At 37.7% G+C, this 23,899-nt stretch overlaps 1 protein-coding gene across 3 annotated transcripts in view; it reads left to right on the top strand.

Moving 5' to 3' along the window:
• The window catches only part of ARHGAP42 (Rho GTPase activating protein 42), a 141,394-nt gene that overhangs the window by 58,953 nt on the left and 58,542 nt on the right, over window positions 1-23,899 (top strand). For all 3 annotated transcript variants that reach the window (XM_085064512.1, XM_085064517.1, XM_085064506.1), the window contains exon 4: window positions 17,703-17,774. In XM_085064512.1, the coding sequence (XP_084920638.1) occupies window positions 17,703-17,774 (72 nt within the window). The remainder of the gene's footprint in view (window positions 1-17,702; window positions 17,775-23,899) is intronic.

The following is a 23,899-nucleotide window of genomic DNA, read 5'->3' as shown; positions in this document are numbered from 1 at the left end:
TTCACCTTCTCAAGCTCTCACTCTTTGATTTAAAACTTTTGTGTCTTTGTCTGGGAAGTGTGAATGCTGCTTACATCATCTAGCTAAAAAGAGACAATCATCTGACAGGAAGAATTTAGGCTGAATGTCAGGAAAACTTCCCCGTGATGAACTGCATTGTGAAATACTTTGCCAAAGAGAATAGATTGTGCCAAGGAAAATGTCTAAGGCACAAACTGAGATTAAGCCAAGTGTTGGAAAATGTAATGTAGAAACAGAGTAAGTATTTTGTATTGCTCAGTGACCATGTATCCCTCTTAGCCTGGAGCATGGTTAGTCAGATTGTCATTAACTATCATTCAGTGAGTTATTTCAAAGGTGCCCGTCATGGTAATGGGCTAAGAGTATGCTGTATTTCTCAAGAAGACTTCCACACTCTTTTTCTAGGTGGGGATTATGGGAAAAATGGGAAACAGGCAGAGGTTGGACAATGTTTAACAAATCTGCTTTTCCAGTTGAATTTAGGAGAAACATCCTTCCTCATTACATTTTTGCCAAGAGCATTTTGTGTGAGGCTCTAAAGAGATTGATTTCAGTATTAAGGAGCCTAAATTTCTATGGAGAGTTCTGTAGCTGGCCATTTTTATTGCTTGTTTGTTTGAAGAAAATCAGACAAAGGAGCCACTATGTCAAGTATAACCATTTCTGGCAATATGAAAAATTAAAAAGAAAACCCTAGCTCTAGTAAACATTTCTGCCAACATCTTGGCTTCCTTTTTGGGTTAGCTGTTTGTTTATTTTTATCCCTCACTGCTAAACTTTCATTTTGTTTATTTGTTTATTTCAAACTTTAAATTTTGAAGTGTTTGTTCTTACTTTGGACTCAGAAGCTGTTGCTTATGACATCCAGGCAAAGTCTTGATCTCTTAAGAAGTCTGTCTCTAAAGAACAGCTTGTCTATCTGCCTTAATGTGTCCAGCTTCGGTGTAGGAGGAAGGAACCTGCACTCTGACTTTCAGTTTTTTTAAGGAAAGCATATTTAAAGCCAGTTTCAGGAATTCTGACAAATGAAGCTTTTCAAAATAAATGTTATGATGAGTCTGGCAGCTCAGCATCCCTTAAGGAATAATCTGTGCTAATTAAATAACATTGGTTTTACTTTTCATGGTAAGTTAGAAAGTTCTTACTTTGATTAGTTAAATGTTTATTTATTCTTTTATTGATTTCCAACTTTCCCTTCACATCCTAATGGACCTCACAAGGAGGCCTGTTCATGGTACATTCACTCAACTCTAGAGAGATTTTGTTGACATCTGCATAGTGAGGGAAACTGGCCTAGAAGTAAAATTTACAGATCAGGAGTTGGAAAAGCAAAAGAGACAAAGTAATAAACATACGGAAGTGATTTGTGGTGATTGTTAAGTAGGTCTAACAGCCAGATTGAGAATGTCTTGGAAGGTTTAAAATAAGCTCTTTGTAGAGTAAAACTTTTTGATTAGTTGCTAGGATTTATCTTAATCAGATAGTTTCTGTAACTGTTAATGCATTGAGCACAAAAAAAGACAAATTAAAAAAGTCACACAACTCTCCACAAAAGCAGAGATTTCTTCACTTCTACACTTCATAAATTGAAGATTTCCCCCTAGTACAAGAAGATTTGGTTTTGTTTTGTTTACTTGTTCTTCATGGGAAAAAATATGTTTCATGTGATATATGTTTAAGAAGTGAAGGACACTTGTAATATCCTAAAATATCTGCATTTCCCAGAGTACTCAATAGAATAATGTACTATTAAAAATGCTGTGAAGTGTGGTATACTTGAATTCTGGATCAGCTTTTTTCTTAATTAGTTCTGTGCTCCAATTATGCTGTTTCCTGTGTTTATGTAGCCATTTCCCACTTGATAATATGTAATGTAAACATTCAAGCTGAGAATTTTTTTTGTTTGTTTGGACAGCCATAATGGGGGTTAAACCAGAAAAGTTTTCTTCTGCTGCCTATCTGAAACTATATTCTCAAGCTCTCTTTTGCTTTTAGTATGATTTGAACTCTCAGCCTAGTCAAGAGACATGCACTGTTTGTATTAATGGTAGTGATTAAAAGATAAATATCCAGACTTGCAAGTACACTACTGAACTGTTTTTCCTTCAATGTGGTTGTGTTAGTGGTTGCTTTATCTTTTACAGTTTTCACTGAATCACAGTCTATGGAATAAACTGTAAAAAGAAACGGTATCTCTCACGGGATGATTAGCTACCTACCATGACCATATCCCTTGCTGATTTATGTCTTCTAAATATTTTCATGGGGTTGCTAAAGAAAAATGCAGGGAAAAAAAACCAAAATATTGCTTTGGTTTGGTTTTGTGGTTTTTTGTTTGCCTGTTTGTTTTTGTTTGTTCAGTTGTTTGGGTTTTTTCCCTTTCATTTATCATCAGGTAGGTTTTTTCCTCCAATAGGAGGAAACCTCTAGCTTCAGTCATCTTTTTAATTGTGCATAGCTCAGAAAAAATTAAACACATTTTTTAACACTTTATGAAATGTTCCCATCTCTGTAGAAAATAATTTTGCTGATTCAACTAAGCAGCAAGTCTATGAGACAGGAGATGTTACAAGAGAGAGGAGGTAGAAGGGGGACATAACAGTTTCCAGCTCATGTTGTTAGTGACAGCAGTGACAGAATCCCCACTGAGCTCTTGCCCTCTGAAGGATAAACAGGAATATGGGACACAGAGAAATCAGGTCTTTGAAGTGTGTCCTTGTGCAGTGCAGTGGGTGGCATGCATGGTCTTTGTTATGTGTGAAAGGATTTTGAGGGAAAAGAAAGCACTAGCATATCCTGAAAAGAAATGAAAGCTCAGGAGGAGATACAAAAATGGAGCCAAGATGCAGTGAATCTGTCCCAGTATATTATGTTCTAGCGGGCTTCTACAATAAATTACAAGGCATAAAAGTCAGTTGGGTCTTCCCCCTTTCCTTTTTAACTTACTGGCCACTGTTTTCTCTTAATCCATTACAACCTGCTGAAGGGGCAAGATGTGAGTATTTTTCAGGTACATGAAAAGTACTGGAGAACACGCCTCTATGTACAGTGCTTTCTGCATTTGAATTTTACCTTACAATGATCAATGCATGCAGTGTGTGGGTACTCAAAAGCAGCGAGGTTCTCTGTAGCATGTACTCACTGCTCCTGCCCTTTTGGGAAGTCACTGGGTGTCAGTGTTCAGGTGCTGTTCAGGAATATGTGTTTGGTAATGGCTAACATTGCCTAGAGAAAGTCAGTCTGCTTAAACACACACATATCAATGAAGTGAAGGAAGAAGAACCAGTTCATGCCTTTTGGCTTCTAATTTCTGAACACACTGAATATGAGGCATGAGTGCTTCTTATGACTTTTTCTTAGAACTTTTGTTGTCAATACCTAGGACGGGAGTTTTTCAAAATATATTAATGTGAGAGTTTTCTAGTGGATCAAAACATCATAGAGTTTCATTGTAAATGTATTTTACCTTTGAGTTGGCCAATTTTTTTCTGTTTTCAAGTGATCTCTTTCTTCTGTGTATTAAATGTAACAATATTGGTATCCCTCCTCCCAACTGATCAGATTTAAAGATCTTTCCCTTCAAGTTTTTGACATTGACTCTTTGTAGCTGAGCTGAAGGAGTGATGGCAAGTCCCTCAGTAGGCACTGCTCAGATACATTTGGTATTTTCAGAATTAATTCAGGTGTCCGAGTTTTGGTATTATTTTTGAATGCTAGGAATCTTAAGTTCTGCTTTTTGCTTTTAGCACACAGCAGGAGCTATATTATTTACAAGAAGGGTAGTCCATGATGTATGAACCCTCCAGCTGTTAAAGATTACTAAATTCTGGAGCTAGGTTTGTAGCTTGTGTTTGTTCAGAACTCAGTGTTTAGAACCAGACTATAATGAACATTTCAAAATTGATCTAGGCACCCTATTTTAGATGTGCAGCTGTAGCCTGAAAACATGAATTAAAGATTGCTTAATAAAAGTAGTGTTACGTGAATTTAGTTTGCAATTCTGTTCTGTAAGTTGGTTGAAGTAGATATGACATTCTTTGTTTTCAGACTGGATCAGTGGTGCTGTCATAGTAAAACATAAGTATTTTATGCTGTCACTAAGGTAGTCGTCCTCTCAACACCAGCAGAGTTTTCTGAGCAGCCCTGAATAATTCTTAAATACTTTACTGAACATAACCACTACATTTAAGAATCACAAACACCTAAATTTTGCTCAGAAGCTAATAGGAAGAAGGTAAAAAGGATTTGAGCATTAATAGTCCTTGCATAATTCTATCAGCTTTCACAAACCATCTCCCATAGCACATTGCAGAGCCTCGCTAGGAGTTGAGAACATCTGAATAGTCACTGTGAGCGCCAACGTTGGTAAAGAAGGACGACATCCTAAGCTTCACTATCAGTGTATGGGTGCCACAAGTTTATTCCCCTGTTGCTGTTGAAGAAGCTGGGAGCAGCAGCTGACACAGTAGGACTAGCAGTCTGGGACTGGCTTGTGCAGACACTGTTAGTAATTCAGCAAAGTACTTTTCCTTGCATGCACTCCAGCAAAACAAATTTCAAGCAGCACTTCCCTCCAAACTTTATTGCTAATGAGGGCCCTTTATTCAAATCCATTTCTTGGCAAGGCACATTGTGAGAGGAATTAAGTCAATTTTGTTAAAAGTTACTGTGGGAGGGTAGGAGCAGCATTGTTAAACCCATGTCTGGACGACTCCCTTGGTACCATTCTATGCATCTTAATTTCCCCAGGAAGCCTAATTTACAACATGCCAGTATTTACATCTTTATTCAGTACTTGTAATACTTGATATAGAGTTTGACATTTGGAAAAGAGACTTGACACATGAGAAGAGCAGTGGAATTACTTTCATTATTTTACTCATTATTTTACTCAGGCTACTAAAGGGAAAAGGAGAAGTTAAATTTTAAAATTAATAGTTTTTGTATGATATTAATATTTGAATTTTCACCCTTACCACTTCAACTGCACTATAAAGAATAACTTTTCTGAATTTGTTTGGGCCCCTTTTGTATACAGATGTTTCTTCTGGGGACTGTCTGATGTTCCAACAAACATGTGACTTCTTTGCAGTTTTGTGTGCTGTGAGTGGGAGATGACAGAGAAGTTACGTGCTTGCTTTGAATGCTTTAAAATCTAAGATCTGATTTCCTTCAGTTTAACACATGCAACTAGTGTGTGTTTATTAATGGTCATAAAACTAGCCATGCTTTCTAATAATTCAGCTGGATTTTTTTGTCTTGATACTGACCTCTGGCATTCAGTTTCTTGAGACCATTACGGTTTACTAGCACACTCGCCTTTTCATTTCTCAGAATTCTTATCAACTGCTGTTTTTCATTTCTCCATTTCCATGTTTGTCTTGTAAAATATTTTGTGTTGCTTTTCCTGAAGACTGTTTGCTTTTCCATTGGTATTATTTGTAGATCATAACATCTAAAAGTATTGCAATTTTTAATGCAATCTCTTATTTTAAAAGATACTGTAAATGTAAATTCCTGGTATGATTATTTTATTTTGAAAGTGAATGTATTTTAAACATCTGGTGAAAATTTAAAGACATTTTTGAAGGTTACCATCACATGGTTTTCCTATTGTAATCTAAGTTTATAAAAGTCTGTTAAATATGATGGTAGCAGGAAAATACACAGTTTGGTCTTTTTTGGGTCAAATAATTGAGGTATTTAACTTGTCTCTTCATTCACCTGCCTAAAGAAAATTAAATCTAGCAGTCTTTTGAGATTTGCAGCAAAATAAAGAATTATGAGAAAATAAGAGAATATCTGACTTTTTACATGGAGCATATATGTGGAACGTGACTGTTTCCAGTAATCCATTTTTTCCTTAAGCCTTTTTTTTGTGCATCTCGAAGATATAAACCAAAATTAACATAAAGGTATTTGTAGCAATTTCACTTCAGCTGTTCACAATGCTTGAAAGGCATGTAATATTCCTCCTAGAGCAAATCTGCTTTCTGAAGGCAGATGACATTGTATTATATGGTGTAAATAATTTTTAAGGCTATCCATAAAATGTGTTAGACGTCTCATTGCCACTACGTGTTATCAGAGGCAGTTTTCTCACTGGGCACATGGCAGGTTTGTAGCCTCTGACTTTACTGCTACTTGGAGTGATGGATAATATGGATGTGCTGCACTTTTTTAACTCAGCAGGACAATTTGAGCATCAGCTTTTAAAATGTAAAGTAAATTTGGTTTGCCAAACCAAATCATTTAGTGGAGAATGATTATAAATGCAATATCTGTTCCACATACAAATGGTAGGAATCGAGTAGCTTCTTCTTGGTGCTGCTTAAAGTTGTGCTTGAAGTATTAGTGATCTGACAATGCCCAAAAATCTTGTGTTTATGACCAAAACAGATTAGCATACAAACATTAAAACTCAACTGCTGTAAAATAAAAACAGTTCTGGGATTTTAAATATAATGATATTTTCTCTTCATAAGGCAACAGAGATGTATTAAGCTTACACCAAATTCTCAAATGTGGAATTTGAAACAGATGGGATGAATATTTAGCTTTTCCCTCCAGAGACATCACAGGCAATGAATGCATTGAGTGAACAAGATAATTACAAGGAAATAGCATTAAAAAGAAGTATTAAATGAATGTGTTGATAACATACTTTATCTAAACATACCAAACACCATTTTCACATCTTTTAATATATGGAAATCTTGTTGCAAACTTTACTTTCTTTTGCCTGCAATGGTAAGTTCAGTCATAAATAACCTACCTTATTATGCAAAGCAAGAACTGTTGTAAAGCATTTGAAACTTGCTGCTGTAAATTCATGGTGCAAGTATTCTCATCTAAGTTCCTTTTTTATTCTTCCTTACATGTCTTGTCACTCACTGAGCAATATCTACTGTGTCCAGTCTTGCAGTCATTGAGAATTGTTTCTTATGATTGCAGTTCATGAAGAGATGAAGAAACCACTAAGAAAAATATTTGTAAGATGTAAGATGTGCTACATCTTATATAGTTCTGTTAAATATTTATTCCTTTGGGAATTTCTGGAGTGCTTCTATAAGATATTGCCAGTGGGTAGCATAGGATGGTTCTGGAGCAGCGTTGAGTGACTAGAGTCAGATGGTAGGAACTTCTTGTTTCTGAAGATCCATTTTTTTCTGTTGGTTTCCATGCTCTGCTTCAGTGAGCTCCCTGTATGAGCCCTGGGTCTGTCAGACACCAATTAGCTGCCACATTCCAGTGTCAGCTGGTGAACCTGCTGTCATAATACCCATAAATGACAGAAAGTGTGAATGGTGGAAGGCAGCATGCTGCCAGGGGATGGAGGGCAGAATGCTTATTCCTGAGGCTGAATGAAGTCCCCTATCAAAGAGAAGTGATACGCAATGACCAGTTTGGATTTTGACAGGAAAAATAGCCTAGATCAGATGAGAATTTTTGATTATGTACCTATTTCAGCACTCCACATGTAATAGGTTGGTGATAAATGTAATAACTATGCTAGAAATTAATTCAATAAAAGGAAATCAGGAGGCATAAATATATTATTTCATTATGGGATTAGACTAAGCTGTATTTTGTATAACCTTATATAATAAAATCTAACTTATGTGATCTCTATTTAGCATGACCATAGAGTTAAAATTTGACTGTTTTTTCTTTGAATTCTGAAGCAAGTGTTTTGTTACACTGTTTCATTGGCTGAATTGCTTTGTTAATTTATTCTTCATCAGTTTGGGAGTATGACAACATGTGTAGTTCATCTGTTTGGTTACGTGTTGGAAGTGCCGTATCCCTTTTTAAGTTTAGACTGTGAAGTTAACGTGACGCTAACCTGTGCTGAAGCCTGTAATGTCTATAAAGTTTTTGCTGTCTCTGTTAAATCCAGCTTCTTTCTGCTGAATGAAAAGTGACTCTGGCCCAGTCCCAAATTTCTTTGGTTTATCACATAAAACTTTAGATAGGTTTGCAATACTCCTCAAGGAAAGCAGTCTTCAAGCCCAGTGGACCAGACTTTCATTTGCTTTCTTTTGCAAACATCTAAATACTTTGGTATTAAGCCTTCATACATCTACTCAGAATTATTTTCATGTACAGCAGATTAGCAAACTTGAGTTTGACTGGAGACAACCTGGCAATTTCATGATGTAATGCATCTTGTCTGGATCACAGGCATCCTGTGCTTATTTCTCCCCATTGATTGGAAAGGGAAGCTTATGTGGTTGTATCCAGTCCAGAGACCATGGATATCTAATGCTGAGTGACTGAGTTAATTGCCCAGTAAGTCCTTGAGACTCTTTGAATTGGTATTGTTACTGAGATGATAATGTCCTTTGTTAGATCTTGCTCTTGGCAGTGCATGAACAGATTCATTAGGGGACACCTGAAGTTCCCAGATTTTGTGAGGTAGTTTGAACTTAAAAATACTTCTTTTCTTTCTCTATTCTCTTAATGCTCATCCTTAGAGTCAGTACTTCTGTGTTGTTCCTTAGCCCTAAAGCAAATTAACCAGTGTTAGTACAGCATCATCTCAAAGGTCCAGACTTTCAGGGTCATTCATTGGTCTTGGATTCTGGGATGGAGAAAGGAGCTTCTGCTCCACAGTTTTTGCAGACACAAATATTGGTGCCTCCTTCCAAAAGAATCAAGTTACTGTTTTCATGAAAGGTTGCACTGGACCTTGTTATCTCTGAGTGCTAAAGTATTATCAATATTGTTGTTTGTGATAAAGATTGAGCTACCACAAAAAAGGCAAGATGGTTGAGGGTGAATAGGCTGTATTTGGTAGGAGCTTGCTATGTTGTACCCTCATCTAAGATAGCAGAGGTCATCATTACCCTGTTTAGGAGCATGCGGAAACACCTCAGAAAGCATATGCCTCAACTTTGAGACTACTGGGGCATAAAATTAATGAAATGGACCTATAGAAACACTTTATTCATGTGCTAATGTAATGGAAGTATTTTAAACTTAATTATTTTTAATTATATACTGTGCTTTGTGGGATAGTGGGTAGTTGAAAAATAGGAAAAAATATCATGTGATGGTGTATTTCTAAAATGATCAATATATTGATTGCAAACTATAACTATTTTGTTCCTTGGCTCATACTTGGGAGAAACAAAGGAAACTACCAAATGTGACAGAGAGCCTGAGAGGCCTCCTGGTATTTGATACTCTCCCCAACTTCTGAGACAAAGTTGCATCTGGTTAATGATCACAAAGATAGTCACAGTACTCTCTGCAATGTCTGCTTGTTTTTATGTGTTTAGCAGTCATCTTAGCTTGAGTGGGGCTGTTTATTCTTTGATTTTATTTGTTTATTTTATTCATTTTTATTTCTTTTCCTCTTTCAAGTGTGATTCTGGGAGTAATTCTTCAATTGCCTTCCCTCAGTGAAGTTCTTTGTTTTTCTTTGTACTATTAGCATACAAAAGGGTACAAGTACAGTCCTGATGCTAAATGTTTCTTCTCCTTCTCAGCTCGAGAATGTAATTTCTGTTAGTACTAGTCTCATTTCCAGTTGGTGTGCTACTCTCTACATAACTTGTCCTGTAGCTTACCTGCACAGGAGACTGGTGGAGAAAAAAGCAGAGTTCAAATTAATGTTGGTAGGCTGTTGACTTTGTGAAGGGTCTTATTCACTCTGAGAGAAGAGTGAAAGAACTATGAAAATATGTAGGTCTGTTTGTGTGAAAGATGTGCTGTTTTATAGTTTGTACAGGAACACAAATTTCTGCAGTAGCTTGCTTGAATGGAAGGGTTTAACAGAACTGCACTTCTGACTTTAAAAGCAGCTTTTAAGTATTTTTTCCCTTCTTCAGTTTCTAGTTCATCAGCTTGCACCTCTTGGAAGTTTTTTTTGTCTTTTTCCTTCTAAATTCCTGGAGTGTCACCAGTTAAGCATCAAGTCACAGGAAGGACAACGGGTCAGATTAAATGCTTGGCTAATTGTGGGATTTGACTATATCAGGGAAATAAACTTTAGAATTGGAGGTCTCTTGCTACCATGGAATTCACAGTATCCTGAAGAAGGAAAGCATCAAGGACAGAGAGGTAGAACAGAGCACAGGAACGTTGAGTGGGTGTCTCCAGCAAAGGGGAGTCCTGCATGGGTAGACTTAAGGCAAAATTGACTATGGAAGTGGAGAGCTCTGACCATGATAGGATCACTCTCTCCTGCAGTACCTGCTGCAAGTTTTCTGTGCCAGAAAGGTTTTGAGCTCCACTGGAGAATTCAGGTTTCATGAGGATATGGGATTGTCAAAATTCCATCAAAAAGTATGCTGGACTATCTCAGATCTTAAGGTCTTACCAGAAATCTACTTTTCAAGGTTAAATTTAGTTCTTCACAAATGAGGTTGTGTGCTTTCTAGTAGGTCTCTCCTCTGTCTAAGGGTTGTTCAGCCTGGAGAAGAAAAGGATTTGGGGGATCTTCCAGCAAGCTTCCTGTAGTGACAGGACAAGGGGGAATGGTTTTAAACTGAAAGAGGGTAGATTTAAATAAGATATTAGAAGGAAATTCTGTCCTGTGAGGGTGGTGAGGTACTGGAACAAGTTGCCCAGGGAAGCTGTGGATGCTGCATCCCTGGAAGTGTTCAAGGCCAGGTTGGATGGGGCTTTGAGCAACCTGGTCTATTGGGTGGCATCCCTGCCCATGGCAGAGGGGTTGGAACTAGATGATCTTTGAGATCCCTTCCAACCCAAACCATTCTGTGATTCTGTCACTCAAAAAAAAAAGGGTGTGGAACCAGTTTCTTTTCAGATGAACCTTAAAGAAGAACCTTCAGATGAACCTCATTTCCAGGTGAAGGCAAAGTTCAGCATCTTCTCCTGGTTCATACAGAAGTGGATACAGTGTCTGTACTTGTCTAACTTTGTCAGTTTTCCATAGCCTGGAAATAGAAAGGATTGATGGGAGGAGGCTTGGAGTTGATACACAAGTATTAAGGTACTACATCCTCATTATAGGACACAGAGATAAAAAGATTGACCCTTATTTCCCTGAGACATTTGTCTCTGAAATATGGGTGCTTCAAATGAAACCCCTATCTTACTTAATCTCTCTGTAACTTAGTATTTCTGGAATAGTAAATACTACTGAAAGTGGGAAAAGAGCAAATCTGATGGCAAATACTTGGAAAGATGAAGCTTTCAAATCTAGTGTGTCCACTCACCCATAATTAGAGGTGCTGATGGAAAAATGTGTCAGGAAGCTTTCATTTTAAGACCTCTACCAAGTAATGGCAAAGTCAAGATACAAAAGACCCTGAAGATTGGCTTAGTTGGTCAGAGTTTGGTGCTGATACCACCAAGATTGTGGGTTCAATGCCTAGATGGGCTATTCTCTTAAGAATTGAACTGGATGATCCTTGTGGCTCCCTTCCAACTCAGAATATCAGTGATCTGACATTGTTTGCAATGTTAATTTTAAAATATTATATGTACATATAATATTTTTTCTATGTAAATTTACACCACATATCATTTTAGAATATAAATGTTACGTTTAAAAACTTGATGGTAGAATCTGAGTCAGATTCTTCATGAAGACTGACTTTTTTGAAAGTTGGCAGCTTTTTTACCTGTATGGTCTGTAATCAGTAAAAAGGAAAAGGCTCCTTGGGGAGACCTAAGATCTGAAATTCTTCCATTTTTCTTTACATGAGTTCTGTTCTTCCTCTAATGTTTTGTGAAGACTCCATAAGGAGAATGGCCTTCCTGTGCTAAAGGCAGCCCTTTTGTGCATATTCTCTTGTGTCAATTTTTAGTATTTTAAGAAACACTCACTTCAGGTTTGGCATTACAGTAATTTATTTTTAAACATAAACTGTGCAATATAGAAAATCGAAGTTCACTCACAAAAACTTGGGAAAAAAACTGGTCTAGTGGAAAGCATTGCTGCCCATGACAGGGGGTGGAACCTGATGATCTTTAAGGTCCCTTCCAACCCAAACCATTTTTTGATTCATATGTATAACTACTCCCAGCCTTGACAAGCATGTGATTTATTGGCATCCCCTTGTGGCAATGTATTCATACCACTTGATACAGCTTTAGGTTTTGGTAAGAAGCTGAATGTTGCATTACACATTGTACATAGCAGTTTCCAACCTGTGTTATTAATTGTCTGTAGTTAAAACTTCATAGTCTTATAAATCTCCTTTAACATCAGCTTTACTTTAAATAAGTGGCACTGGATATTTTTAGGAAATTGACACAAGCTTGGATATTGTTTGATGTCATCTTTTTTTTTCTTTTTTTTTTTTTTTTTGTAAAGGTGAGAGGGATTAAGATAAACTTCAAGTATATTATTTGTTTTTGTTTTCTAAGAATGTGATTTGTCTGTGTAGAGTTTTCTGTACGAAGCTGTAAAAATATTTGTCTTGCTAAGGTCAAGTAGTTACAGGCACTGAAATTCACAATATTAACTTTGTGTAATATTTACACTTTTTAACTTTTAAAACAGAAACTGTGGACTTAAATGCATGGCTTGTGTTTTATCCTGACATGTTTATATTCTTTGTAGCTTGCAATTTGACATATAAGTTGTACAAATGCCTGGTTGTATTTGCTCTCAACTGTTGTATTTGAAGTTGTATTGATTAGGAGCTGTTGATACAAGCTTCAGACTGAAAGGATCAGATGTTAGGAGTCATTAGGAGTTGTGGGAAAGATTTAAAATTACATTATGTCTTTTTGTCTAGTAGTGCAATATTTTCCTAAATTAGAAATGCATTACTATGCATGTATTGGCTATGAGATTTGTTGCCCCCTTTGAATTATTTTGTGTTTTCTAGAAGCCTTACACTGACGTGTAGCAAGTTAGTATTTGTCAGCATTTGGAATTTGTGAGTCATTCAGTATTTCAGGGAAATGAGTTTTGTTTACCATGTGCAAGTGTGATCATTCTGTGTTGCCATGAAAATTACTCATAGCAGATTTTGGAATAAAAAATGTATTTCCATGATACCCTATATAAACACAAAAGTTTGTCATAGTTAAAGTGTTTTGCTTTCATTCATATAAGTTTAATGTAATTTGTAATTCTGTCACTGCAAATGTGCCTCACTTAATGTTGTTGTTGTCATCTTCTGGCAATTGGTAAAACTCAGTTCTCTCTGTGACCTGCCTAGTCCTTATCCCTACAAATGAAAATACAAAGCCCAAAAGATATTGACTGTTCTTGTTACTGCAATTCAGCATTGTAGATACAAAGGTGAAGCTAAAAGCCTGTAAAATGATTCAGCACTTAAAATCTCTATGTCTATATTATTAGTATTTTAAAATTAATTAGCAACAGAATCGATATTTTTAGGTAAATTTCTGTTTAGGTAAATACTAGTTCTACCAAAGTAGAATTATAGTTTCTTTTGGGTTGGAAGGGACCTTCAAGATCATCCAGCTCCAATCCCCCTGCCATGGGCAGGGACACCTTCCACTAGACCAGGTTGCTTAGAGCCTCATCCAACCTGGCCTTGAACACCTCCAGGGATGAGGCATCCACAGCTTCTCTGGGCAACCTGTTCCAGTGTCTCTCCACCCTCACAGTAAAGAATTTCTTTCTAATATCTTATCTAAACCTGCCCTCTTTGCATGGAAATCTTTATCTTCCCTCTTCCAGTTAAAGAAGAAAAGGAATCTGCATGTACAGGCTGTATATCATTCATTCGCCCAAATTTAGAAAAATTAGAAAACTAATTAAAAAACTTATAATGTTGACTTGAATTTAAAAAAATCTAGAAATGGAAATGTTCATATATGTTTGCCATAAATTTATTCTTCCCTAACATTGTATAATAATTATGATTCTCTTAATGTTCTTCATTCTACTGATTCAAAGTTTTAGTAAAAAAGGAAAAGTTTAAAAAATTGCTAGCCCAAAATGTCTCCAGATGTGGAGTGTGAAAACCACAGTTTCATCTCAGCATTGGTACATAAATTCAATTTTGCCGCTAACTTCTGCAGGGAACGAGGTTGGTTGGAAAAGTGGATGATCGTGAATCAGAAAAGACAACTTGAGTGGCTTCACCATGTTGTCTCAAAGGTTGTCAGAGTGTATTGAATTGTTGCAGTTATGCAAACAATGACCAACCTCATAATTTGTCCTAAATGCCTTAGAAAAAGTATTTTGAGTTTTTAAATGTTTCTTTTTCAAATATTTTTTACAACTTCTAGGTGATATTAGTACTTACTTGAATGGTGTTTTTATCAACAACTAGAGTTAACTATAACTAAGTGGAATTATATATACCAAAGATAAAAAACTGGTAAAGTTTTTTAGTTTAGAAAAATCTGTTTCTTTATTACTGTATCTAATAAAACTCTCTCAATTGTCAAAGTAATATTCTTGTATTTTGTCTGCTAATACTTGTCTAGCATCTTAATTTAAAAAAAGACTAATGAACTGTCACTAAATTAAAATTGTGCTGTTCTTTTTTTCTTCTTTTTCTGGAGAAAGACCATTGCTTTTTCCAAACAAGAGAAGAAATCACATAATTTGACTCCCACATATTAACTATGCTGAGCACTGGAATTGTGTACCATTCTGTAACTATTGGATCAAGAAAACGTAACTTCTCTGAAGGTGTGACTAATCTGAATAAGCTTGGAAGGATAAGACCCATATTTTAAACACAACATGGTTTTCTGAAGTTGCTGTTTACAAAAACTGTTACAGTCTTTTTGACATTGTTTGCCTGTTCCAAGTATCCCTGATTTCAACCTAGCACAATAACTGAGTAGAAGAGGGATTATCATCTTGGCAGGAAAAAAAAGTTACTCTATTAGGACCACACAGTGAAAATTTTAGATTATCTGAAGCAATCAGATTTCCACAGAAATGGCTGTGGGAATATCAGATAGCTACTTGAAGGGGAAGCAGAAGAGTGGGGGGGGGGTGGGGGGAGGGCTCCATGCCGATTTGTAACCCTTAAGAAGGAAACTGTAAGGTAGTTGCAGTGGTAGTAATTGACAAAGAAAGGAAATTAATGAGTGAATATATAAGACAAAATTTCTTCTTTCTGTGTAATTTTCAGTTTCCAAAAGCTAGGCGCAACCTGGTGGAAATTAGTGGAAGTCTTTTCACAGTGGAGCATTCTGCATCTTGTAATAGTGGCTGTTGAAATGCATCTGCTGGGATTTTCTTTAGTCCTTTGCTGCCACATTCTCTCTCCCCAAAACCAAAACCTATTTCTTGCCTAGTTCCTAATTTTGCTGGGAGATGAATTGCCATGACAGGCCTCTTGTCAGCTGGACTTTTCAACCCAGGGATGAGCTTGCAGTGTGTTCTGTTGATGTGACTCACCGGATCTATTCAGAGGCACAGACCCCATCTAGATAAAAGCCTGGCGATGCCTGCTTTCTGTTCCCAGTTCATGTATAACTGTGGGAGTAATAACATTGTGCTTCAGCCCAGTAAAGCCACTTACTTCTCGAATGAATCCTCTCAGTTCTATATGCCTCCTATGTAGCACGTGTTCTTCCATGGTGTTTGAAGCAGGTTTCTTTTTTTCCAAGATACTTCATTTGCCTTGCAGCAGCTTTGAGTGAGATAGGGAGGAGTTCTGTTTCAGTCACTTTAACGCTGCCAAGAGGACAATATATGTAGCGAGATCTCCTGGTGTGGCATGGAGGCTGCATGACCATGGCAGCATTGAGTGAAGGGAGGGGCCATTTGGCTCCACAGGGGGTTAGTTTGACTGGCAATGACAAGCAACAGGACTAGCAGTGATTGCTGGTATCAGCAGTAACTACTTCATAATATACATATATAATATGTCTCCCTTAATCAAACTGCATCATATTCAGCAATGAGTCTTAAAGGAAAAGACTTAGTTTGGGATGTAAAAAAAAAAAATTGCATCCACATTTCTATAACAGTGACTCCAGCAATCAGTTGTGATTTCTATGTGTGTTGCTAAAAGCTCTGTAAGCTGTCAAAACTTCAGGTGCTGCTTCCAGGCATATGCACTGCAATTTTGCTTGGTTGTGGGCAAGTCATTGAAGTTTTGCAGCGCTGTTAATCTGCTTTAGTGATCCTTGGGATTGAAATTCTCTTTTGCTAAATGCATGTACTTTGCCTTGTGAAAAGTGTTGAGTCCCAGTTAGATTGCTGGATGACAGCTAAAAATCTATATATTATTGGGAAGTGTCCACTTGGAGAGTAATATAGCTTTGTAGTCTGGTCCAGTGGAACTGATGCAGGATGTTGAATGCAATGAAAACACTCATCCTCTGTGCCTGGTTTTTGTTTTTAAATGTAGCACATTTTGATCATGGTATCACTGAGCATTCCAGTGTTGCAATTGCTGTCTTGGACTTTACTTCATAAGGGTGTCAAAGAGAGTCTCAACTTCTCCTAAAACTTTGCCCTGCTAAGAAATGTGGTGATTCTGTGGTCTTTTGAATTGTAATGTTAGGTTTGGGAAGAAAAAAAATGTGTTTCTATTTCAATGGGTTTATTCTATATGGTTTTTATTACAGCCCTTTGGGTAGTTTTTGTGCTCAACTGACAATGTAACTTATCAATTATTGTTATGGAAGAATCACAAGAACTGTATTCATTCACATTTGGCTTAGGTACATGTTAGCTTTGCCCAGACCTCTAAACCTGCCAAAGACCAAATGATGAGTATTGGTAAAGACTGGACTGGTGAGGAAAAAAAAACTATTTGTGCAGAAAACCCAGAGTTTTGCCTCTGGTCAGTATAATAGAATATTTAATGTGTTTTATTGTGCTTTTTTTTCTGATATGTTGACAGTTTTTAGTTTCTCTGATTCTCATCAGTAAGGTTAGTAAGGTCAATTTAGTTGGTTATTCTTCCTGTCTCTGAAAGGTACATGGGGAAATTTTGCTACCATTCCTTGGTGAGTGGCATGATGGCTTGGCTGCCATTTGTATCCTGCTGCATGTGTGTTTCCAGTCCCAAATGTCTAGGGACTGCTTTGGGTGGTCGCTGCTGGGAATGGGTTTCAGGGAGGGGTTCCCAGGACTGGATTTACACTAAATAAACAGAGGCCATGAGGGGAAAACTGTGTTTCATTAAGAACTCTGGTTTAGGTTAAAGGGATAAAAATAGCCGCGAGACATCTCAAATTAGTTTAAAAACTAGAAAAGTGAAGGAACCCAATCCTAGAGTATTTTTTAAATTACTCACTTATCTTTTTAGAGTTCTCTGCGTCACTCTCTTCTGTACAGTGTAACTAGGTATACAACCCAAAGAGATAGCCGAAAAGATTCAGCTGTCAATGTTTCAGATTCCATAAACACAGGCTTTTTTAGTCAGTGCTGTCAGTACTCATGTGTTTGTCTTCTTTGTTCTGCCAAAACATGTTCCTGAAAGTTTGCATTTTCTATTCTGGTTTTAGGCAAGATGCAAGAAATGGAAGTAAAGTACCAGAAAACCTTCTACATATTGGGGAAGAAATGACTGCATCTTTCATTACAATTGTTTTAGTTATTCATTAAAATGTTCCATATTAGAATAGTATACATGTGTGTTGTATGCTTTGTGTAAAGGAAACATAATTGCATTCTACCCAATATGCTCTTACCATAATGTTTTGGACATACATTTTTCAGTCTTGCACATTGGAAGAGTTACAGTGACTCCACTTTCTGCAATTACTCTGTACTAAAAAGATATGTTTTATGTTTAACTTTGCAGATCCAGAATGCTAATGATGTGCTAATAGCACCACTGGAGAAGTTTCGAAAAGAGCAAATAGGAGCAGCAAAAGTAAGTGGCTGGGGTTGTTTTTCATTTCATGTTTATTTGAGTTTATCAGTGTGTTTTGAAGGCTGGACTGAAAACAGGCATTTTTTATTCAAACAGACTTGATGCCATCCTCATTAACATGCTAGTAAATTATACTAAATTCTTTGCTTCAGAGGAGGAGACGGTTTTAGAAATGGAGCTTAAAGACTGATAATACGCATAGGGCGAAGCTCCTGCTACTGTTGTACATTCCTGCCATCTGGCATTGTGTTCATCTTCTGATGTCTGCATTTACATTATGCTGCATCTTGGGTTAACCCAGAACCACAGAGAGAATTAAAGCAGCTGCTCTGAGTCTCTCAAGCAGATATTGCATAAAGACAGAAATCAGTTTAAGCATAATCTCTGCCTCTGCTTTCCCTCTCTTCTTTACATGGCTGATGCAGTGCAGTGATTCACGTTCATTTTGCCAGAGTATTCATCTTAATATTCTCCAGAGATTTTCCCATGGTGGAAGTGCTCCAGTTGGTAATTTTATCCAGTTCTTTGGTGTTAAGTGTTATATCTGTGTGAGAGAAACAATGCAGGTTGTGTATACCAGGGTTCAGTAGTCACCTCGGGAAATCAGATATATTGGTGAAAAATATGTTGGAATGAGCTGTTAGTCTAGAAGAGCTGTTTTCAGTCTGATCCTGAATCCTTAAGTGGCTGTCAGTGACTGCTTTGATCACAGTCTCTGAGATAAGCGTAGAGGCTGTGGTAGTCATTTAGCGGTATGGTTAGTAACAGTTCCTACTGTTTGCATAAATGTACTAGTTCTGACACATTTTGCATCTTATATTAGTGCTTATAAAAATTTCTGGGTAGACTTCCATTTGTAAGGTTAAATGAGTACCAAAAAAAAGCTCTCTAATGTTGCAGGTGAGGTTGTGCTTGTGCTGTGCTCAAAGAAACTCAGAAGAAGAACAGAGCTATTACAAAGATACACCAAAGGTTTATAATTCTTGTAGTGCTATTGTGAATGTGTAGCAAACACATGGGACTACTTCCGCACAGGAACTAAGTAGATGTTTGTGAAGAATTTTTACTGTGAACTTGAGGTCAGATTTCTCTGAAATGGGTGTTCTTTACCCTTTCACTTGATATGTTTTTGTGTATAACTACATTCTTCTCTTGTCCCACCCCTATGCTGCTGTGAGATGCAGGGCTGGGAGTTTATTTACCGTGCTGCACGAATCAGAATTCAATCCCAGCACAAAATTATTTTTAGCTTTTAGCAGGTTTTATTAGTGTCATTCATTTCTTTGTAGTACTGTTTCATTTCATATTCTCATAGTTTAAGGAATATCTTTCTTCTCTTCAGAGCACCCTGTTTGAAAGCTCAGCGCACCATACTGCTGACTGTCTCCTGCATGACAGAGATAATCCATAGGTGGTTCACAGGGCTCTCTGCAGAACCCTATAAGACACTCAAGTTTTCTCTGACTATATCACTCAGTAGATGTCAACACATACATAATGACCTAATTGAAGATGACTCCTTGTTTTTTGTATCATCAAGAACATTAAAGGCAGGGCACTACAGGGCACTACTACCTCTCTGTTTGGTATATTGCAATGGCTGGTTTCTTTTCCATATCTCTTCCATATAAAACAGGAACATTTGCTCCTCTTGCAGTTGTTGTTTTGACCTGTCTGTGGTCACACTACAATGTACAGGATGAGTTCAGGAGGGAGCCTAGCTCAGCTAACTCTTATTCCAGTGTCTAATGCCCTTCATCATACAGTGCTGTGTGTTTTGGAGACTCCAAGATGCTTGGCTTGACACATGGATACCCTGTAGAGAGCTCTGCCAGGCCATTGTTTTATAAAATTTCAAACACACTCCAATTTTCTAGCACTGCATATGGAGTTCAACTGCCAGACTCAGAAGTGAGAGATTCAGAATGCCATCATAATCGAGTGTGGTACATTTGAATTGATTTTTATCAGTGGAAGCAATTACAGCTGGCCTTTAACTAAGTGGTATCAACACAAACAAGTCAGAGCTTAATTACATTCAGTATTGTTTTTATAGTAATTACAAAATAGCAATGTATGATCTAGGAATAATGAGACCTGGATGAAATAGAGTAGAAATTTGGGCTTTGTGAAACTCATTATTGGTAAAGTGGAGAACATGGTCAGATTGCTTGCCCCCACTTTGTCTCACTGGGATCAGCCCATGAGCATTTATGAACTCTTATAAATATAGAATGAGTTGAGCTTGCTGCTTATTTATCTGCAGTTAATGAAGGTTTGCACAGAGATTTGGCTCTTTGAACTCCTCTGGGATGGTCTGTGCTGATATTCAAACAAAAGATGCAGATGTTTTCTTGTTTGTATTTCAGCAGCAAGTTTCACAGAACACTGAGAATGTCACTTTTTATTTGTGGTCTTTTCTATACACATCAGCTGAGTGGACCTTACCAGGTGTGAGCTGTTTTTTCCCTGTAGTGTTAATCTACGGCAGCACGTAGAACTGTATTCATATCAAATCCAAACTTACTTCTGTGTCTCTGTCATCTCTCCTGCCCAAAACCCCAAAACATTTCTGTGTACATGTCGCTTTCTGCAGAGAAGCCAAGGATGTCCCTCGGCTGACTGGAAGCTGGCCAAAGTTGTCTTAGTTTTCAAGAAGGCCAAGAAGGAGGACCCTGGAAACTACAGGCCTGTTAGTTTTACTTTGATGCCGGTTTAAGCAATGGAGAAGATTATTCTGGGAGGTGTTGAAAAACACCTGAAAGACACTGCAGTCATTGGGGACCGCCAGCACGGGTTCATGAGGGGAAGGTCCTGCTTGTCAAACCCGATTTCCTTTTATGACAAGCTAACCCACCCAGCTGATCGAGGGAAGCCAGTTGATATAATCTTTCCATACTGTCACAGGATCCTTTTGGACAAAATGTCCAGCATTGAGCTGAATAAACACATCATGCTGTGGATGAGAGTTCACTCACAGGTTGGGCGCAAAAGGTTATAGTGAATGGGGTGACATCAGACTGGTGACTGGTCACTATTGGGGTTCCACAGGGCTCCATCCTTAATCCTGTGCTCTTCTACAACTTCATTAATGACTTGGACACAGGACTGGAAGGAATACTGAGCAAGTTTGCAGATGATACAAAATTGGAAGGAGCTGTTGACTCCCTCAAAGACAGGGAGGCCCTGCACAGAGACTTTCACAAATTAGAAGACTGCAGTCACCAACCATATGAAGTTCAGCAAGGGAAATTGCCAGATTCTGCACCTGGGGTGGGGCAGCGCTGGATGTATGGACAGACTGGAGAATGAGATGCTGGAAAGGAGCACTGCAGAAGGAGGGCCAAACATGTCCTGGGGGGCATCATGCACAGCATGGCCAGCTGGGCAAGGGAGGGGATTGTCCTGCTCTGGTCTGCTCTGCTCTGCACTGGGGCAGCCTCACCTCCAGTGCTGGGGGCAGTTTTGGGTGCCACAATATAAAAAAGACATTGAACTATTAGAGAGTGCCAAAGGAAGTCTATGAAGGTGTTGAAGGGTCTGGAGGGGAAGCCACACAAGGAGACACTGAGGTCACTTGCTCAGTTCCACCTGGAGAAGAGGAGACTGAGGGGAGACCTCAGTGCAGTCTGTAGCTTCCTCAGGAGGGGAAGCAGAGGGGCAGGCACTGATCTCTTTGCTGTGGTGATCAGTGACAGGACCCAAGGGAATGGTCTGAAGCTCAGTCAGGGGAGGTTTAGGTTGGATATTGAAAAAAAGGTTTCACCAGAGGGTGGTTGGGCACTGGATCAGGCTCCCTGGGGAAATGGTCACAGCACCAAGCCTGACAGAGTTCAAGAAGCATTTGGACAATGCTCTCAGGCACATGTTGTGACTCTTGGGGATGGTGCTGGGCAGGGCCAGGAGTTGGACTCAATGATCCTTGTGGGATCCTTCCAACTCAGCATATTCAGTGATTTTGTAATTCTGTGGGTGGTGCAAACTCCACAGGATAGCTGATAGTTATGTCATTTTATGTATTTCCAGAGCTGTCACTTTACAAGTCATTTGCATTGTAACATCTTATGGACAAACATTTAAAGAGATTAAGTACAGAAGCCCAAGATTAGTATGCCTTTAGCACTGGCAATGTTAGCAGTAGCTGGAGATGCAAACAGCTGTTGGGTGTTGGACTCTGTCTTCTAATAGGACTTGGAAATTACAAATTTTAGTACCCTGTTAAGCTGTTTTTCCAAATTTTGTGGAAGAAATTAAATTATTAGGTAGTTTTGTTACCAATATCCATAGGTACCAATATCCATTAGGTAGTACTGTCAGATTTTGCTGGGGTGAAGATTATGTGAGAGAGCACTTAAAAGTGCTTCTTGGGCTTTTTTTCTTTCTTTTATAAAACACAAGATAAAATTCAGTGTCAGATAAATACAAGTAAGCTGCAGCCCTCCCCCTGCCAAGGGAAAAAGAGAGAAAATGTTATAAATTATGAGAATCACCATTTAATTTTAATAAGTAATTTTTATTTTATATTAAAAATTATATTTATATTTTTAATTCAATAAGAATTTTGCTACCATTATGAATATCCTATAGGTTTTTTTAATATAGAGAATAAAAATATATCATCTTTTCTTCAAAACTATAATGAGTTTAGGCAAAAAATATGGTCACAAAAGTCAAAGAGAATATGGAGGATATGGAGGATAAGATATATCCTGTTGATGTTACAAAGCTATATTTTAAATACAAGGATAGTATAAACTCTGAGTGCAAAGTTCAAGTGTTTTTGGAACATCACAAGAATAACATTAAAGACCAGTTCTTCACATGCACTTCAAAAACCTGAAGGTACCCAACTAATTTGAGAAACGTTCCCTATAAAACATTATTGTTTGTAATCAAACCAGTAATATACAAATCTCTATCACTTGCTCTTCTTGATTTATACTACTCACTCTTCTGTTTTTATTGCACATATTTCAGTTATTCCTTTTCTGTACACACTCAGTTTAAATAAAGCTGAGTTCTCTCCAGAGACTACACAAACCCAGTTTTGCATTGGACAGCCTGTTGATTTACTCCATCTGAGTTTGAAAAAATGACCTCTCCGATTATTGCAGCAAGGCGAGCAGGAGCTCAGTGAGGTAACTGGGAAAGGATTCCAGGCACGAAGCCTTTTGCCTTATTAGGGCAATGTGGTTTGTGAGGCCCCAGCTGGTAACTTTGGTGAGCTCATTGTGTGATGTGTTAGGGACAATAAAGCCAAACCTTCCTCTTTCTTTTTATCCATTGAGTACAGTATTTAGCAATATTTGTTCCAATGTTCATTGACCTTTAATACAACTTAAATCAGATCAAAGACAACAGGAGCAATTTTGGTTTTGAGACTTAAAATAAGAGGTTTTTTCCTTCCTTGCAATTCCATCTGTTTGTTTGATTAAAAAAAAGTATTTTAACTAGGAGGATTATTTTTTATCATTACTTAATTTCATTCATTTATTCAAAGCTGTGAATTCCTTTCTACTTGGGAAACAAATCCATATTCACTGCTGGGATTAATTTTCCTGCATCTTTGCTCACGTCTGTCTTCACATGTAGGCATGCAGGAGGTGGCACGTTCGCTCTGTGTTTAATTTGAATTGTCTGGAAATTGAGGAGCATAAAACAAACAAAACCCCCTATTTTTTAAGGTCTGTCAGAAAGCTGTCAAAGCAGAGTTTTAGATAGATATCTAAGATGGTTAGAAGTACCAGAATGTCCATTTAGAGAACCAGTTTCCTTGGTATTTGATCAAATTACAGCACTTGTTGTCCTTTAACTGAGAAAAATGAGTGACCTTGATGTAGTAGGTACGGCAGGAGGTGTTTTATTACAAGTAGAGTCTGTCTCTCAAGGTTTGGTGCTTGCATCCACTAGATCTGGTGTATTTTAATGTCAATCTGAACCATGGAGGGAGGGAGCCAGGAGAAGGAAACACAAAGAGATGGCAAGCCAGGATAATTGATGGCCTCAAAATGTTTTGAGTCAAAATGCATCACAGTTTCTCAAAAATGGTTGCTACCAGTTACCTGATATCTATTTTGATAACATATTCTGTAGGCAGAGAAATGCAGGAGAGAAAACCTGTTTCT

This window comes from Lichenostomus cassidix, chromosome 1, assembly GCF_008360975.1.
Source record: "Lichenostomus cassidix isolate B80296 chromosome 1, HeHo_3.0, whole genome shotgun sequence".
Classification (NCBI taxonomy): Eukaryota; Metazoa; Chordata; class Aves; order Passeriformes; family Meliphagidae; genus Lichenostomus; species Lichenostomus cassidix.
This window is presented reverse-complemented; position numbering and strand designations above follow the sequence as displayed.